Genomic DNA, 18,874 nt, shown 5'->3' on the forward strand with positions numbered 1-18,874 from the left:
AATCTAGTCACCAGAATCCCACATACCCTCACAAACCAACAGCTCAGTTCTATACTCAGGTGAGATGAGGGAGAAAGGAGCAGAATGGAGGGCCACAAAGATTCTTTGCTTTTGCTTGGCCAAACTTCAGTAAGGCTTCTTGTTATATGTAAAATTTTCTGTTCCACAAAAGAAGTAGCGCTCTAATATAAATTTCCGCAGCAAGGCAATTTACTTCTATAGAAGCGTGTGGTTCACGATGGAACAATGTCCAGCACACACCTGGACAAGGGAGGGGAAGGGGTACTTATTCCTGATGGAGGTCACCACTGCTGCTGTGTCATTCCCCTGTTGCCTAGGGTTAGATTGCACAGTCTAGCCTAATTCCAATTGGCTATTTTAAAAGGAGCAGGGGCACAAGCTGGAGTGGCAGGTGGGTAGTTTGGTGGGAAGAACGGTTACAGGCAGATCAGACTAGGTGACCAGAGGTCAAAGCAGGTGACTAGAGCAGGTGACCAGAATGAGTCAGGACGGAGCAGGGGACCAGGGGAGCAGATGTGAACTAGTGATTAGAACTGGTGGAAATGTTTGCTTACTGAAACTACAAGGTAGTCAAACTTTAAAGTGGAGAATTAAGAATAAGAGACCTGAACACTGACACACTGATTCTTTGAAGAGAAACTTGGGGTTCACTATATCTAACATTCTGAACCTTCTCCTAGGCCTATCTATGCACCTCCTTGCAAAAATCTAGTTTTACCAAAACTGCTAAGTCAGTTTAGCCAGAACCCCCAATTCCTGATAACTGATCATCCTTGATATCTGATCAGGGTCCTCATCTTTCACCATCCCCCAGGTGATGTCTGATCACCCTGGCCCATCTTCTACAAGATTTCTTTACGTCTATTTAGCCAGAATCCCCCTTACACTTGTTTCCTCTTAGTAATTTTATATCCACTGACCTTCCCACTGCTTCTTGGCCATTATGGGAATTTAAGAGGAGTTGAGCTCAATCTCTCTACTAACTCCAAGGCTCAGTTGCACTGGCCCTATATCCATCGCTATGGTCCTGAATAAAGTCTTCCTTACCAACAAGCATCACTGAATAATGTTTTATTTAACAGTGGGCAGTCATGGCCCAGGTAAGAGGGACGTGATGTCTGCTCCTGGAGGGGCAAGGTTCCTGGGGGCTTTTTGTTTTGGTTTGGTTTTGTCTTTGTATGCAGCCTGAGAAAAAGCCATTGATGCTGGCTTTAGCATGTTATGAAGGAAGTGTAAAGAAGCCAGTGACGCTGGTAATAACTGTGAAACTGAACAAATGCCACCATATTTACCTAAACGTAAATTTTAAACTAGAGACAGCAAATCCATTCTACAGCGAGGGTCGCTTAGCCAGTAAGAAGGATTTCATTTTCAGGTGCAGTCGAAGCCCTCTGGCTCCACCCCCAGGGTCCAGCCCTTACCGCTGCTAAGAACTACAACTCCCAGCTGGAGGGAGGTCTCTGCGCATGCCGCCTGACGCCCTACGACCGACACTTCCCAGAAAACCTAGCGGTTACGCTAACGTGCGCGTGCGCCCTTGTGCACCTCTGTCTTCCCACTCTGGTTTGACCTACAGCCGCCCGGGAGAAGATGGCCGCCCCAGCAGTGCCCGGGCTGTCTCGGCAGGTGAGAGAAAGGTGGTCCTGAGAGCCAGTGGGAGGATCCCTCCTGGGGTGACCGGTACCAGACCCTGAGCGCGAGGGTGCGATGCTTCGGTTGGGGAAATCTGGCAGTCTTCAAGGATGCGGGGCCCGGCGACTGGAGGCGGCTCAGGGCGACCCAGTGTTTGTCCCCCGGGATGCTTACGGGGCAGTAAGCGCAAGGCTGCGCGTACCATGACCTTGGCGTCCTCCGAGCACAGCCCTGGGAACTGCTAGCCTGAGAGGCGCCGGAGAGAGGGTCTGCGCTTCGCTGGATTCCTGGGAAGGGGCACGGCCTATTCCCTAAATCGGCTCTCTTTGCCATTGTGGTAAAACTTGTCAGAGATCGCTAATAATGCTAAGGAATATTCGTAAAACACATTTCACAGTTTTGTAAAGAAAATAAGGCCGAAAAGTTTAAATGAGTCTGGCTGCTCAACTAGTAAGTGGTAGAATTGAGATTTGAACCCATGGAGTCACCCAAAAGATGGAGTTTGAAAAAATTTTATGCTGTTTGTACTGCGTCTCGCCATGGTCCTTTACGTATCATGACCCCTTCCCTGCATCCTAGGGATTTTTACGTAAGCGTTAAAAAGTCTTTTCATCTTCACAAGCAGTTTTGATAAAACACATTCCATAGCTGGAAGTATTTGAAGGTGACCTGTGATCTGTGACCTGTGCGCTTGCAGGTGATTTTTGGATTCCAGCTCTGTCTTCTGATGAGCAGGAGACCGTCTCTCACATCTAGGGCGTCTTGCCACATCAAACTCTGCGGCAGTACTCAAAAAACGTATCTTTATTTTCAGATAGCATTTGGATTCCGAGGAAGGTACATCTGTTGCAAATTATCTGCCTAAGGGTGTTGTAATAGAAACGCCAAAATTTTCTTTAAATATTTTTGAAACATGCACTCCTTGGAAGTTAGTGTTTCTCTATCATACAGGTGTAGTCTCAGCCCATTCCTGGCAAACTAGGAGGTTAGTGGGAAGGTGATTTCCCAAGCAACTTGAGATAATCCTCACTGGGTAAGTTTACTCCTTAGTAATAAAAAGTAGCTCATCCTCTTGTAATATGTGATGATACAAAGAGACAAAACTAATGATTTTAAGGTCATTTAAAAAATTGTTTTGTTGTTACTGAGTTAAATGCAGAAATCCTTCAAGTAATCTTGTTTGATCTATTTTCCTTTATTGCTTTGAAGGTTCGATACTTCAGTGCATCTGTGGTCAGACCATTTGCCAAGCTTGTGAGGGTATGTTAATTTATGTTCTTCTGTAATTATAAAGCACATGAAGGTGTGAGTCAAACAGCAGTACAGTACAGTTAAGGGCATGGATTTTTGGGTAGTTACTGTCTAAACATTTTTGCCCATCTTGGTTCCCAGAATGTGAGGTGTGTGTAGGGTGGAAAAAGGAATGATGTTGAGTACTTGCTTTGTGACAGGCCTATGCGTAATCTTTAAATATGAGGACTTTTTTTAAATCATTTGTTTTTCCATTATCCCTCTAAAATATTTAAGCTAGCATTTACTTATTCTTTTAATGAAAGAAACAGGTTTAACAAAGTGGCATGCCCAAGTTATTACAGAAAGTTATTACAGGAGTTGACACTAAAATCTAGATACCAGACCGGGTGCACTGGCTCACTCCTGTAATCCCAACACTTTGGGAGGCCGAGGCAGGCAAATCATGAGGTCAGGAGTTCAAGACCAGCCTGACTGACAAGGTGAAACCCCGTCTCTACCAAAAATGCAAAAAATGAGCTAGTCATGGTAGCAGGCGCTTATAATCCCAGCTACTTGGGAGGCAGGAGAATTGCTTGAACCCAGGAGGCAGAGGTTACAGTGAGCCAAAATCATACCACTGCACTCCAGCCCAGGCAACAGTGTGAGACTCCATCTTAAAAAAAAAAAAATCAAGGTACCTTGGTTTCTAATGTAATTCTGTTGCAAATCTCCATGTTCCATTCTGGTAAGGACTATTCATACTCTTTACACCCTTTCTCTCCACTAAGCACCAAGGAGGCTCACTATTTCTGAGAGTTGCCAGTCCCTTTCCTTTCAAACCAGTAGTCCAGTTGCCCCCAGATAAAGAAAACTATTAGTGACACATAATAAATGAAGCTCCCCAGGAGGCCTCCAGAAATGACACATGGCTAACAGCGGGTAGCAGCCCTGTTGGAACATGAAGTCTGACTCCATTTCTGTGGGTTATTTTGAAATTCTTTATTTGATTAAGGACAGTTACCTGTGTGATAGAGAATTGATTCAACTGTCAGGGAGCAGGAACTTCTCAAAGATGTGCTGGGCCATCTAGCCTACCCACACTTTTCCCCTACCAAATCAACAGTGAGCCAATCCTCCCCTTGGAAAAAGATTATAATATGAGATCTATGTTCTTAATGAACCCACATCAGGTGGAATTTAGGAAAATAATTATTATGTCCCATCATTACAAGCCCCAAGTCTCTCAAATCAAATGATCAAAATCATTTTATCCTTCATGTGAGAGCTTAAAATGTCATAACAGTGTTAGGGAGTAACTGGTCTTCCCATTTTACAAGGAGGGAAACTGAGGCCCTGGGAAAATATACCTGGGGTTACTCAGCTTAGTCTTAAAGCTAGACTGGAACTAAATCTTTGTCATCCAAGCCTGAGCTTTCCCACTACAACCATACAGCACCACTAAGAACATGTAGTCATACATAAGTGGTAGAAAAAAGTCTACAGTTTATTGTGAAAAATAATTCAAGCATCAGGTTTTTTTGTAAATTGCTAAAGGGCTCTGTTAAATTGAACATGGATGGGGAGGCCATGTAAGGGAAAATGTATAGTGTTGGTATGAAATGTATAAAAGTATACTTGTATGTTTCATAAACACCTGTTTTCCTAGCTCTAACATGCTCAAAACTGTCTTATCAGCGTTCACAATCTACCATACTTGAAACTAAATAGTTACTGAGTTCAAAGGAAACATAAGCTCGTCTCAAAATTAAAGTGCAAGTAATTGATAAAGGTAGGTAAACCTGGAAGGGACTTTAGAGACTGCCTACTAAGCCCCTTATTTTACAGTTGAGGAATTGGAGACTCAAAGCTTGAGTGACCTGACCAAGGAAACATCCCTAATTTACTTGCAAATTACTGTTTAGGACAGCTGTTGGATGACATATTTAAACTGTTTGTGTTAAAGAGATATATTTTTTAAAATATAAATTTTAAATTCTGCTCTTTAGTGTATACTGTTGTCTTAACTGGTTTTCCTTTTTCCTTCCTCCCCTATCCCACCTATTTTTTAAAGCCTCCTGTTCAGGTACACGGTGTTGAAGGTCGCTATGCCACGGCTCTTTATTCTGCTGCATCAAAACAGAAAAAGCTGGAGCAAGTAGAAAAGGAGTTGTTGAGAGTAGCAGTAAGTAGCTTTTCTATTCGTTACATATTAAGTTCCTCTTTGTATATTTTTTTCTTTGGTTATTTGACTGTGCCTCCCTAATGAGGTATATCCTACAAGAAAAAGAACTGGGAAAAAGCGATGTAAACATGTTTTTAGTAATAATATTGAGCGTTTATTGTTCTGAAACTTATATAAAAAGAACAAACAGGCCGGGCGCAGTGGCTCAAGCCTGTAATCCCAGCACTTTGGGAGGCCGAGGCGGGTGGATCACGAGGTCAAGAGATCGAGACCATCCTGGTCAGCATGGTGAAACCCCGTCTCTACTAAAAATACAAAAAATTAGCTGGGCATGGTGGTGCGTGCCTGTAATCCCAGCTACTCAGGAGGCTGAGGCAGGAGAATTGCCTGAACCCAGGAGGCAGAGGTTGCGGTGAGCCGAGATTGCGCCATTGCACTCCAGCCTGGGTAACATGAGTGAAACTCCGTCTCAAAAAAAAAAAAAGAACAAACAGATACATAGTATTAGGAACCAAGATTTAGGGCTAAGAAAAGGCAGAAATATAAAATTAAAATATAAGGTGATAATTTAGGAAAATCGCTATTTCAGAAGAGAATTTAAAAGCCACCTTTAAAAATCTATGCTTATGGGCTGGGTCTTTAGAATATATTGTGATTTGGTTTTACTGAGAATTTGTTTTCATGAAACCTTTTTCTCGGATTCTAATTACCGTATTCTATGCTTGTTGAATCAGAGGAGGCTCCAATATGTCTTACAAGTTTTCATTTGGTAAAGATGCCTTTGCAATTGCCAGAACCCCAGAAGTAACCATGTAGACCTTTTCATTATTTTGGTAGACCTTTTAATTATTTTATTCCCAAAATGTGAGAGAAGAATGACAGGGTGAGACACGCTGGGCAGCAGCATTAATAAAGGGGTGTGGGCTCCCAGTGGTAATAGAGGACTGAGAGGCAAAGACTGTGAGGCTGCTGCAGGATGTTTTTTACTTTTTTTTTTTTAACATGCAAAGCAGAATAAAGAAACTGTATTAATAGAGGCCTACATTGTAACTGAAAAGGAGAATGTTTGCTTTTGTTTTCACTGAATTTTCTAGTTAACAAGTTCCTACACATTCTGTTGCTTCCCTCTTTGATTTTCTAGCCGGCACCACTGGCAATACGGTCTGCATTAGAAAAGGTGAGGGAGACCCAGTCTAGCATATAGTCTCTTCAGAGAAATTTTGGTTCTTTCTTGCTTTTAAGATTCTTGATTCTTGGCCAGGTGCGGTGGCACACGCCTATAATCCTAGCACTTTGGGAGGCCGAGGCGGGTGGATTGCCTGAGCTCAGGAGTTCAAGATCAGCCTGGGCAACATGGAGAAACCCTGTCTCTACCAAAATACAAAATATTAGCCGGGCGTGGCGATGTGCACCTGTAATCCCAGCTACTCAGGAGGCTAAGGCAGGAGAATTCTGTAACCCGGGAGGCAGAGGTTGCAGTGAGCTGAGATCACACCACTGCACGCTAGGTTGGGGGATAGAACAAGACTTCGTCTGAAAAAAAAAGATTCTTCATTCTTTAATTCACATATCTGTAAGTTTTTATTGTTTAGGAAAACAATTCATAGGCTAGTTGTATAGAGTAATAATAGTTATGTTCTATATTCATCACTGTATGTATATTCAATAAGTATTACTATTCTGTACTGTTTATATATTTTATTCATTTTTCGCTTGAGCGTCTTCGTCTTCACAGACAGAATAATTTTAGCTCCATATTCCTTCCTTTAACCTTTTATCTCTGCTTAGCTGGTGAGATAAACTCTTAGAGCCCAGGGGGCCCAGCCCTATTGTTGGACACATTTGAGGGAAGGGCCTGCAGGTGCAGATGGGGTCTCACAGGCATTTTTGGAGGTGATGGTTATTGTCTGCTGCTTGTTGGTTACGCCCATTTTAAACGCATTGAGCTTACAATGGAGAGAATGACTTGGATTGTGAACATTAGAATGGAGTTTGTCTGAAGCCTGAAAGTCAAGACATGGAGAAAATGGGAGGCAATTACCTTAAGACTCTTTTATAAATGAAAATTAGCAATGTTTTGCCACTAAGAGGGAAGGATGATACAAGCATCATACTAACTGTCCTCTGGATGATGCAGGAGACACAGATAAACATGAAAAACTAGGTAACCTAAATTCCAGAATGCTTTAAATCTATATATACTTGCATTTTTTATGGAAAAATGTCATTTCTATGGGGTCACTCAAGTGGAAATGTTAGCATTGGATGATAATATCTGACCAGTATCCTGGGTCAGAGACAGTTAGGATTCTGGCCAGGAGCCTGGGAGGTGCTAGGAGAGTAATTGAAAGGCATAGAGGGTTGAGTTACTGAAGGTGTTTGACTGGAAACTGCCATTGCTGGTTTGTGGGAACCTGGAATAACATGCTGGAAGCGGCATTTGGTCACTGAGTTCAGATGTTTGTGATACAACAAAATGAGAAGGAGGTTGTTTCCCGTGATGGTTGTGCTCCTGTTTTTTTGTCCACTCTGCCTCTCAGACTCCTTGGGGTTGCTGTGGCAGCATCAGAGGTCTCGCAGAATCTGCTGGGTTCCCTGGAGCCCTGTAAGAGGCAGAGCCCCTCCGCGGGAACGGCGAGGAAGCCTCTGCAGTCCGAACACATTTTTTAGGTCTGCACTCTAGAAACAGCACTGCTAGAAAAGCCAGACTGTTACTCTCTTAAATACATTAAAATATGCAGTCAAATGAAGTTTCATCTGCTTAGTGTTTTATAAATCTTTCTTGAAAAGCAAAAAAATGTAAGAAACTTCATATAGTGTTTTTAAACATCATGCTATCCTTATAAAATCCTGGTGTAGTCAAGTGTATTCTGAAAGGCAGTCAAAAAATTATTTGATTATAATCTTTTTTTCATATATTCTTTGGCAGTGCTAGTTTAATTCATAAGAAAGTGTGTGCATGGCCGGGCGCAGTGGCTCATGCCTGTAATCCCAGCACTTTGGGAAGCTGAGGTGGGTGGATCACTTAAGGCCGGGAGTTGAAGACCAACTCTGGCCAACATGGCAAAACCCCATCTCTACTAAAAATACAAAAATTAGCCAGGCGTGGTGGCACGCACCTGTATTCCCAGTTACTCAGGAGGCTGAGGCAAGAGAATCACTTGAACCTGGGAGGCAGGGGTTGCAGTGAGCCAAGATTTCCCCACTGCACTCCAGCCTGGGCAACAAAGTGACACTTTGTCTCCAAAAAAGAAAGAAAGAATGTATGTGCATGACACATCCTTCATTTGTGCTCTGAAAAATTTAAGAAATTATTTTTTGAAACTTTCAGCAAATCCTGAAGGAACCCAAAGTGGCTGCTTCTGTTTTGAATCCCTATGTGAAGCATTCCATTAAAGTGAAAAGCCTAAGTGACATCATAGCAAAAGAGAGGTTCTCTCCCCTCACGGCCAACCTGATCAGTGAGTATGAGAACTTTTTCGTTTGAGGTGTCTTAAAACTGTGATTGGAAATGTGGTCCCTGGACCGTGGGCATCAGTATCACTTGGGAGCCTGTTGGCAGTGAAGCATCCCAGGCCTCACAGCAACCTGCTGAGTCGGAGTCTCCATCTTAAACAGCTCCCTAAGTGAATTGTTTGCACATTAAAGTGTGAAGAGCACTGTCTAAAGGATACTAGGACCTAAGAATGTCTAATTGAATAGTCAGTAGTTTCAGCCATGGAGGCGGCCAATGTGTTACCTACCAAGAAAGCCACAGGTTTGTGGCCTGTGGCTGTACCTTGATCCTTAGAGACATTTGCATTCTCAGATACATTTGGACTACTTTTCTTTTTCTTTTGCCTTTTTTTCTTTTCTTTTCTTTTCTTTTTTTTAAGACATCTTTTTCACTCAGGCTGGAGTGCAGTGGCACAATCTCAGCTCAGTGTAGCCTCAGTCTCCCAGGCTCAAGCCGTCCTCCCACCTCAGCCTCCATAGTAGCTGGGAATACAGCACACACCACCACGCCCAGCTAATTTTTTGTATTTTTTGTAGAGATAGGGTTTCTCCATGTCACCCAGCCTGGTCTTGAATTCCTGGGCTCAAGCCATCTGTCTGCCTTGGTCTCCCAAAGTGCTGGGATTACAGGCATGAGCCACTCTGTGGCTGGGGTTGCTTCTCAGATCCTCATAACCAGCTCAAAAGTTCCAAGGAAAGTGTATTCATGTTATCATCTTTGAATCTGTAGCCAGCGTTATAATCTGTAACCTAAATATAAAATCAGATTGCAAGCTGAGTATAAGAAGTCTGTTGCAGATCCGTATGGGTGAAAACTCCCCATACCTACTAATTTGAATCCTTGTCAGTATGGTCTATTAAAAAAAATAAAATAAAATTGGATATGCATTTTAAATAACAAGTTGTATCATCTCCATTCATTTTTTTTTTTTTTTTTTTTTTTAATTAATTTAGACTGGATGTGCCTCTCTTGTCACCCAGGCTGGAGTGCAGTGGAACAGTCTCACCTCACTGCAACCTCTGCCTGCTGGGCTTAAGTACTCCTTCTGCCTCAGCCTCCTGAGTAGCTGGGACTATAGGCATGCGCCACCACACCCACCTAATTTTTGTGGGTCTTTTTGTAGAGACGGGGTTTCACCGTGTTACCCAGGCTGGTCTCAAACTCCTGGACTCAAGGGATCTGCCCACCTCAGGCTCCCAAAGTGCTGGGATTACAGACATGAGCCACTACACTCAGCCTCCATTCACATTCTTAAAGGACATTGAATATACTGTGACTTTGAACAGACAAGATCTTACTCCTTCACCCAGGCTGGGGTGTAGTAGCACAGTCATAGCCCCCTATAGCCTTAAACTGCTGGGCTCAAGCAATCTTCCTGCCTCAGCTTCCTGAGTAGCTGGGGCTATAGACACGTACCACCAAGCCCTAATGTTTTTTGTAGAGACAGGATCTCACTATGTTGGCTGGTCTTGAACTCATGGCCTCAAGCAATCCTCACACCTCAGCCTCCAGTAGTTAGGATTATAGGCATGTGCCACTCAGTATGGTGTTTTAAGGCCAGAAATCTTAAGTTTGTGTTTTGGATTAAGTATACAGCTTCATGAATAACTTGTTCAAGTGAGTTTCATATTACTGAGACACCTTCACTTCGCCAGATTTGCTTGCTGAAAATGGTCGCTTAAGCAATACCCAAGGAGTTGTTTCTGCCTTTGCTACTATGATGAGTGTCCACCGTGGAGAGGTGCCTTGCACAGTGACCACTGCATCTGTAAGTAACAGGTTGTTGCTGCTGTGTTTGCCTTGATGTTACATGTGTCGCCTTTTGCAGAAAAGGGAAAAAACAAGGTAAAATCAAGAAATTGGGAAAAGTAACTTGTCAGCTGGGATGTTTGCTTCATTTTTATAGCAGCTTCTGTGACCCTTTGCTTTGGAAACGTCAGCATATATCTTACTAGTGCTTTTGTAACCATTGATTATTCATAAGGCCCGGGCTAAATGTAAAGAACATCAAAATGTGTTAGAAAAGAGTGGTTTAGACCTACCACTTGAAGTAGTTTACTGAAAGTGCAATGGCACAATCTCGGCTCACTGAAACCTCTGCCCCCTGGGTTCAAGTAATTCTCCTGCCTCAGCCCCCTGTGTAGCTGGGATTACAGGTGCCCACCACCACACCCGGCTAATTTTTTTCCTTTGAGAGAGAGTCTCACTCTGTCACCCAGGCTAGAGTGCAATGGTGTGATCTCAGCTCACGGCAGCTTCTGCCTCCCAGGTTAAAGCAAGTCTCCTGCCTCAGTGTCCTGAAAAACTGGGATTACAGATGCCCGCCACCATACCCAGCTAATTTTTTTTTTTTTTTTTAGAAGGAGTCTTGCTTTGTCACCAGTCTGGAGTGCAGTGGTGTGATCTTGGCTCACTACACCTTCTGCCTCCTGGGTACAAGCAATTCTCCTGCCTTAGCCTCCCAAGTAGCTGGGATTATAGGCACGCGACACCACGCCCAGCTAATTTTTGTATTTTAATAGAGATGGGGTCTCACCATGTTGGCCAGGATGGTCTCAATCTCCTGACCTCATGATCCACCCATCTCAGCCTCCCAAAGTGCTGGGATTACAGGCGTGAGCCAATGCACACAGCCAATTTTTATATTTTCAGTAGAGACGGATTCACCATGTTGGCCAGGCTGGCCTCGAACTCCTGACCTCAGGCGATCTGCCCGCCTCAGCCTTCCAAAGTGCTGGGATTATAGGCGTGAGCCACCGAACCCGGCCTGAGTTTATGTTTTTGAGACAGAGTCTTACCTTGTCACCCAGGCTGGAGTGCAGTGGTACAGTCACACCTAACTGCAGCCTCAACCTCCTGGGCTCATGTGATCCTCCTGCGTAGCTGGGACCACAGGTGCACCCCCACCACACCCAGCTAATTGTTTTGTATTTTTGTAGAGATGGGGCTTTACCGTGTTCCCCAGGCTTGTCTCAAACTTCTGGGCTCAAGTGATCCACCTGCCTTGGCCACCTAAAGTGCTGGGAGTGGAGGTGTAAGCTGCCACACCCGGCCTGAAACTAGAGTTACTAATCTTTCCTCTTTTGTGGTGGCAAATGGGAAGGAGTAGAGCAGATGGGCCTTTGTATCTTTTTGACTTGATAGAGTAGGCTATAATGGGCTGAGTACTTCATTATTTTATACAGTATCAAAAGATTCATGTGAGATAGAAGTATAATTATCCTCATTTTACAGATGAGGAAACTGAACGCAGGGAAATGAAGTCGCTTACCCAAGGTCTTACGAGGTGGGACCAGAATTTGAACACAGGCCTCTTAGAAGTCCATATTCCTTATGCTACACTACATTGCTCCCTAGAATTGCTTCTGTTGTTGTCTTAAATACGTGTTTTCTTCCCTGTGTAGCTCAGTCAAATGTAGCATAGCCCACTCTACAGGAAAACAGGAGAGTGTGGCAGATTTACTTGGGATTCATCGCATCTGACCTCATCTAGATTAATAATTCTAGCATTTGGCTGGGTGCGGTGGCTCACGCCTGTAAATCCCAGCACTTGGGAGGCTGAGGCAGGTGGATCACAAGGTCAAGATTGAGACCATCCTGGCCAATAGATGAAGCCCCATCTCTACTAAAATACAACAATTGTCTGGGTATGGTGGCTCGCACCTGTAATCCCAGCTACTCAGGAGGCTGAGGCAAGAGAATTGCTTGAACCCAGGAGGCAGAGGTTGCAGTGAGCTGAGATCATGCCACTGCAATCCAGCCTGGCAACAGAGTGAGACTCTGTCAAAAAATAAAATAGTTCTAGCATTGAGAGGACACTCTACCTTTCCAGTTAGCACAGTTTCAAGGAGAACCATCCTAGTACATCATACTTATTTGCACACTTGTAGGTCAGTAGTTGGTGCCCCCAAAACATGTACCTGGCTACAATCATTATAGCCCAGACATAGGCAGGGCTCCCTCTGTGGCCGCACTGGGAATCCCTAACAGTGTGGCACAGGTTGGCATTCACCTGCCCCCCGGTCACCCATCGTGAAGTGCTGGTGCAGGACATTCTTCAGTGCATACAAGGACATGATTTTCTTTTTGAGGCTGAGTCTCACTCTCCACCCAGGCTGGCGTGCAGTGGCACAATCTTGGCTCACTGCAACCTCCACCTCCCAGGTTCAAGCGATTCTTCTGCCTCAGCCTCCCAGGTAGCTGGGATTTTAGGCACCCTCCTCCATGCCCAGCTAATTTTTTGTATTTTCACTAGAGAAGAGGTTTCACCATGTTGGCCAGGCTGGTCTCAAACTCCTGACCTCAAGCCATCCACCTGCCTCGGCTTCCCAAAGTGCTGGGACCACAGGCATGAGCCACCGCACCCGGCCAGAAGGACATGGTTTTCTTTTAAAGGATGCTTATTTTTGCAAAAGATCTTAGAACCAACTCTTACTAATGCTTTTGATGTTAATATCACTGGGTGTATAAGTCTGTACTGTATGGAAAAAATTACACCTTGATGAGTGACTAGGAGCACAGGCTTTAGAAATACACAGACCAATTTCAAATATTGGGGTTAGTCCTGACTTGCTGATGTGACCTCAGGTGAGTTTCTTAACCACTCTGATCTTCAGTTCCCTCATCTGTAAAATGGGAATCATAACTGCTGGCTCCCAGGGTTGCCCACATTAAGGGAGATAGTACGTGTGAAATACCTGGCATAGTCAGGCACCTGGCAGTTGGTACATGTCTCAGTGGAGGATGTGTATGTTTCAGAATTCCGTAACCTTGCAGTCTCAGCAAATAATGTTTTGCACATGAATAGACTTTGGCCATCACCACCCCCTGCCAAAAAAAAGGATATTGTTAGATCTTTACAAAGATACAAATTTTTTTTTGCTAAATTTCTTTAGGCTCTTAGGGGAGAGGCTAGGGAGGTAGGATTTATGACAGGTTAAAAAAGGGTCTTTGCAGTAGGGCACGGTGGCTCAGGCTTGTAATCCCGGCATTTTGCGAGACTCAGCTGGGTGGATCACTTGAGGCCAGGAGTTCAAGACCAGCCTGGCCAACGTGGTAAAATGCTGTTTCTACTAAAAATTTAAAAATTAGCCAGGTGCGGTGGCATGAGCCTGTAATCCCAGCTACTTGGGAGGCTGAGGCAGGAGAATCACTTGAACCCGGGAGCCAGAGGCTGCAGTGAGCCAAGTTCTCACCACTGTATTCCAGCCTGGGTGACAGAACAAGACTCAGTCTCCAAAAAAAGCGGGGGGTGGGGGGTGAGGGGGCTTTTTTCATTTTCACCATTGTAACACCAGCTAACCAGGAGTAACGGTTGGGGCTGAGAGGTGAATGCAGTCGGGACGTTGAGGGTGCTTGCTCTAAAGTAGATTATGGAGCTGAGCTGACTTCAGGAAAAGCAGCTGCTCCAGGTTCTCTCCCTGGGGTTCAGAGCGTGGAGTGGCCTGCCAGAGCTCCAGGTAACGTGGATGCGGGGAGATGACAGCATGGAGCTCGAGAAACATAAAGATGTAAAACCAGGTTAAAATGGCAACTTTTCACGCAGGGACATGATGGGGACATGTCATGACCCTGGGGCTGCACCCAGGAGAGGCCTTATCCTCCTGCATTGATGGGGCTGCATCTTCAAGCATTATCAACTTTAGAGCTTTTCCTCTTTCGTTCCACATTGTTCTGCTAGCACACAGAGCAGAGACAGGGAGTGGCATTTAGGGGCCGTCCATGAACCACCGAGTGGGAGCTGCCTGGGTGATGCTGTGAGGCAGGGCCTTCCCGTGCTCCCTGAACCACCAGCGCGAACAGGGAGGTAGTGCTGCCGTGCCACTCCACGATGGTCCCACGTAGCTAGTGGAGGAGCTCACAGGCCTGTCTTGGTGATGTGGGCCTGGTGTGTTTTAACCATGGAAGTTTCTATTTTGCGTTATCTAAATTGAAAGGATGGTTTTTGTCTTTCAGCCTTTAGAAGAAGCCACACTCTCTGAATTAAAAACAGTCCTGAAGAGCTTCCTAAGTCAAGGCCAGATATTGAAATTGGAGGTTAAGGTGGGTTTTAAATTATTTATGGTATGTTTCCTCAGGTTATTTTAAATTTAAAATGACTACAGAAAGTATTAATGAAATATTAGATCTGATTCTGTACTAATTTTTTTGTAGTTAAAATTTTGTATTTATTTTAAATTTAAACGATTATCTGACTCTGTGCAGTTTTACTTTTGCCTTTTTCTAGGTGTAATTGTAACATCTTACATTTGTGTGGCACGTTTAGCCTTTCAAAGCACTTTTTCATGCGTCCCGTTTGATTAGTGTGTTTTCACATTTCCAATCTGTTTTCTTTTGTAGACTGATCCATCGATCATGGGTGGAATGATTGTGCGCATTGGAGAGAAATACGTTGACATGTCTGCCAAGACCAAGATTCAGAAGCTGAGCAAGGCTATGCGGGAGGTTATCTGACAGTGTTGTTCTTCTGCCATCAGTGAAAATTCTTAAACTTGGAGCAACAATAAAAAGCTTCCAGAACAGACCATAGTATGTTCACTATCTTTTAAAGTAGAATGTAGAAGGGTTTACTTTTATGTCTTCCTTTTGGTATCCCCTGAGTATAAAGGTCAAAAAGCCCTTTTGGCCTAGAGAATTTGAGTAGACTGTTTTTAGGAATAGATTGTTTAGACATGGCACCTAGCACATAGTCACTTAGCAAAGTCAGTCTGGTACTGCCTGCCAAAATCCCATGTTTTCAAGGGTTGATCAGAACCCCTGGTCCCTGCTAGGTTGTCGGATCTGTGCTTGCTCCATCAGTTCTCCAGGGAGGCCTCTTTCTAGTAAAATACCCTTAGTCCTAACATGAACACACCTTGTCATACGGGTGGGACAGACATCGCCCCACTTTACAAATGAGGAAAGAGATTGAGGGGCTCAGAATCACCTGTGTAGACAGCTGGTCGCCAGGCTCCAGAGCCCACGTTTGTCCCACTGTGCAACTGACAGCACGCCCTGACACGTTGCTGGAGCAAACTGGCAAAAGTCATCGTAGGTAGGTCCCCTGCCCCTTCCCATTTTGTCCCTAAGATATTCCCAATTCTCCCAAAACCAGTTCCCAGGTCAGCTCTCCCCCTACATTTTACCTCTTGGCCTCTAGAGAAAGTAAGAGTTCCCCAGGTAACAGCCCACTCAGGCACCTGTTGCCTGGTCACCCTCCAGGAGCTTTGGGCCAACAAACCAGTTCTCGTCCCAGAACTGCCCCTGGTTGGGCAGGGGCAGGACCATTGCAGCGAGGAAGTCCTAAGGAGCAATGACATGGCCCAAGGCTACTCCCTGCATTCTAGTGCTGGGACCGGCATGCCCTCCACTGGCACGACGCTCCTGGCTCTCATGCTTGGCTTCGACTCCAGCTTCCTCCTGGCAGAGCTTTTACTACATCACCTAACATAACCAGCAGAGACATGTGGCCCCTCAACTTTTCCAGGAACCAGGAGTGCTGAGGCTGCTGGTTGGCCTGAAGTCCATTCACCTACCTTTTAGGTGGGCCTAGTGCTATCAGCTAAAGACCGTATTTTTGAGCCTCTGGTAGTACCTTAATGTGATGCTGAGTTGTAGCAAATGGGATAGGAGAGGAAGTGATGTGTGCTTTCCTGGACTGCCCTCATGTCCCTCTGGCTAGATGCAGACAAGATGGCAAGCCATGCCAAGGGCAAAGCCACCCTGCAGGCCTGACCGCTGCCCTGAGCTGTTAAACATGAAGAAATAGACCTCTCACCGAAGCCACGGGATATTGAGCTCTGTCTCCGCAGCTGAGTGCAACCCAGCCACAACCACGTTCCAGGTTCCGCCGACTCACTGCCTGCTCCTGCCTGCAGTGAGGCCCGCTCTGCACAAGGTGGCGTCATATACACAATCAGCTCCTACAGACATGTGACTGCCAATGGACAAACTGTCTTTGCTAGAGCCTCAAGCTGCTGAATCTGCCCAAATCTTTCAAACTCGGCAACCTTCCTGTTGATCAAATATATAATGTCGGGGAATGATGAGGTGCTTCATATGTCGCCTTACAAGGTCACCAGAGAGAACCCAGAGATCTGTGTACAATGATTTGTTTTGTTTTGTTTTTTGAGACAGCCCCTGTCACCCAGGCTGGAGTATGGGGGCACGACCACGGCTCACTGCAACCTCAACCTCAGCCTCCTGGGCTCAAGCCATCCTCCCACCTCAGCCTCCCGAGTAGCTCGAACTACAGGCGGTACCACCACACCCAGCTAGTTTTAGTATTTTTAGTAGAGATGGAGTCTTGCCATGATGCTCAGGCTGGTTTTTAACTCCCAGGCTCAAGAGATCCGCTGGCCTTGGCCTCCCAAAGTGCTGGAATATAGGCATGAGCTGCTGTACCCAGCCTACAATTATTTTCTTCACAATATTTTTTTAAATCAAGATGAAAGTTTTTTTGTTTTTTGAGTTTTTTTTTTCTTTTTTGAGACAGAGTCTCGTACTGTTGCCCAGGCTGGAGTGCAATGGTGCGATCTCAGCTCACTGCAACCTCCACCTCCCGAGTTCAAACGATTCTCCTGCCTCAGCCTCCTGAGTAGCTGAGACTACACGGTGCGTGCCACCACATCCAGCTAATTTTTTGTATTTGTTAGTAGAGACGGAGTTTCATATATTCGCCAGGCTGGTTTCGAACTCCTGACCTCATGATCCACCCACCTCAGCCTCCCAAAGTGTTGGGATTACTGGTGTGAGCCACTGCACCCAGCCAAGGTGAAAGTTTTACGGTACCTTGTATATGGGATGTTTTTGATGCCAATTAGCTATTAAATAATACAAGAGGCCAGGCACGGCCTGGGCAACAGAGCAAGACTCCATCTCATAAATAAATACATAAATAGTAAAAGAGTATTTAAAATGCACACACACAGAAATAATACAGAAATGAAGTGCATCAAAACTTTAACCTTTATTTTTGTGTAGAAGAACATCTCCATTAAGTGATTTTATTTCTTTTGTTTTTCTTGCTGAATTTTCTGCATTAACAAGTATTAACTTCTGTAATGAGAAGAAAAATTAAATATTTGAGAATAAAGTATTTCCTTAATTATGCTGGCTACTAACCGTGGTTAAATAGGTATTAATTACATGTTTTCTACTAGTGATTCAATCTACTCTCTATGCTGTGTGAGTGGGGCTTCATGAGACCCAGAGAGAACTAGGTATGGTTTGGGAAAGTTAATTATTGCATTTGTTTTTAATGGCATTTAACTTTTATTTTTAGGACAGGGTCTCTGTCACCCAGACTGGAGTGCAGTGGCACAATCATGGCTTACTGCAGTTGACCTCCTGGACTCAAGAAATCCTCCTGCCTCAGCCTCCCGAGTAGCTAGGACCACAAGCATGTGCCACCATGCCTAGCTAATTTTTTAATTTTTGTAGAGACATGGTCTCGCTATGTTGCTCAGGCTGGTCTTGAACTTCTGGATGCAAGCAATCCTGCCTCAGCCTCCCAAAGCACTGGGATTACAGGTGTGAGCCACCATGTCCAGCCTTAACTTATTTTTAAAACTTCAAATAACAACCAAGAAAATGGCATAAGATTTTTATGTTTTTCAAAAATGGGGCATCCTAGTTTCAAAAAGGCAAAGACATACTGCTTTAGGGTCACCTTTTTAAAAAATGTGCTACATAACAATTCAACCTAGTGTCCAAGCCAGCTAGAGAATTTAAAGGACTTATTTATAGTCAGTTAAATCTGTGAGGAAATAGGCAGGAATGGCCTTAAAACCAGAACAGGAAGAAACAACCGAATAAAATTTAGTGTTGGGTTTTATGGAACTCAGAATTACAAATCACCGAAGTTCTAAACATGTGGAGTTATGTGTGGTGTTAGAAATTTCTTCCTGGAAATCCAGTGACCCTTCTGAATGTCTTCTTTTTCTTTTTTTTTTTTTTTAAGATGGAGTTTTGCTCTTGTTGTCCAAGCTGGAGAGCAATGGCGCAATCTTGGCTCACACAACTTCTGCCTTCTGGGTTCAAGCAGTTCTCCTGCCTCAGCCCCCCAAGTAGCTGGGACTACAGGCACCACCACACCCGGCTAATTTTTGTACTTTTAGTAGAGACCGGGTTTCTCCATGTTGATCAGCCTCGTCTCGAACTCCTGCCCTCAGGTGATCTGCCTGACTCGGCTTCCCAAAGTGTTGGGATTACAGGCATGAGCCACCACGCCCAGCTCAATGTCTTTATAAGAAAAGCAGCTTTTTGCCCCACCTCCCCAACCCCACCCGTAGAATTTCTTACGCTGTACAACACAGAACTTCTCCTATTCT

The 18,874-nt window shown here is 44.6% G+C and overlaps 1 protein-coding gene across 2 annotated transcripts; it reads left to right on the top strand.

Annotated features, from left to right (window-relative positions):
- The first annotated feature begins 1,525 nt into the window (after positions 1 to 1,525).
- ATP5PO (ATP synthase peripheral stalk subunit OSCP) lies at positions 1,526 to 15,088 on the top strand. 2 transcript variants are annotated; one of them, XM_032276596.1, is made up of 7 exons: positions 1,526 to 1,647; positions 2,863 to 2,913; positions 4,958 to 5,068; positions 8,400 to 8,529; positions 10,220 to 10,332; positions 14,520 to 14,606; positions 14,904 to 15,088. In XM_032276596.1, exons 1-7 carry the CDS (start codon positions 1,612 to 1,614, stop codon positions 15,015 to 15,017), a joined length of 642 nt encoding a protein of 213 aa, XP_032132487.1. In that variant the 5' UTR covers positions 1,526 to 1,611; the 3' UTR covers positions 15,018 to 15,088. The 2 variants fall into 2 exon arrangements, with proteins under 2 accessions (XP_032132487.1, XP_032132488.1); XM_032276597.1 differs by lacking the exon at positions 2,863 to 2,913 and having other exon boundaries at positions 1,553 to 1,647.
- The last annotated feature ends 3,786 nt before the right edge of the window (positions 15,089 to 18,874 follow it).

The sequence above is a fragment of the Sapajus apella genome, unplaced genomic scaffold (assembly GCF_009761245.1).
Source record: "Sapajus apella isolate SASKATOON/1434 unplaced genomic scaffold, GSC_monkey_1.0 scaffold8, whole genome shotgun sequence".
Lineage (NCBI taxonomy): Eukaryota > Metazoa > Chordata > Mammalia > Primates > Cebidae > Sapajus > Sapajus apella.

Excerpts from the sequence above, each read along its gene's own strand:
- ATP5PO (XM_032276596.1), top strand. The coding sequence starts at position 1,612 with ATGGCCGCCCCAGCAGTGCCCGGGCTGTCTCGGCAG. Across the intron at positions 8,530-10,219 it reads CCTCACGGCCAACCTGATCA|ATTTGCTTGCTGAAAATGGT; the intron begins GTGAGTATGAGA and ends TCACTTCGCCAG. Across the intron at positions 14,607-14,903 it reads TATTGAAATTGGAGGTTAAG|ACTGATCCATCGATCATGGG; the intron begins GTGGGTTTTAAA and ends TTTCTTTTGTAG.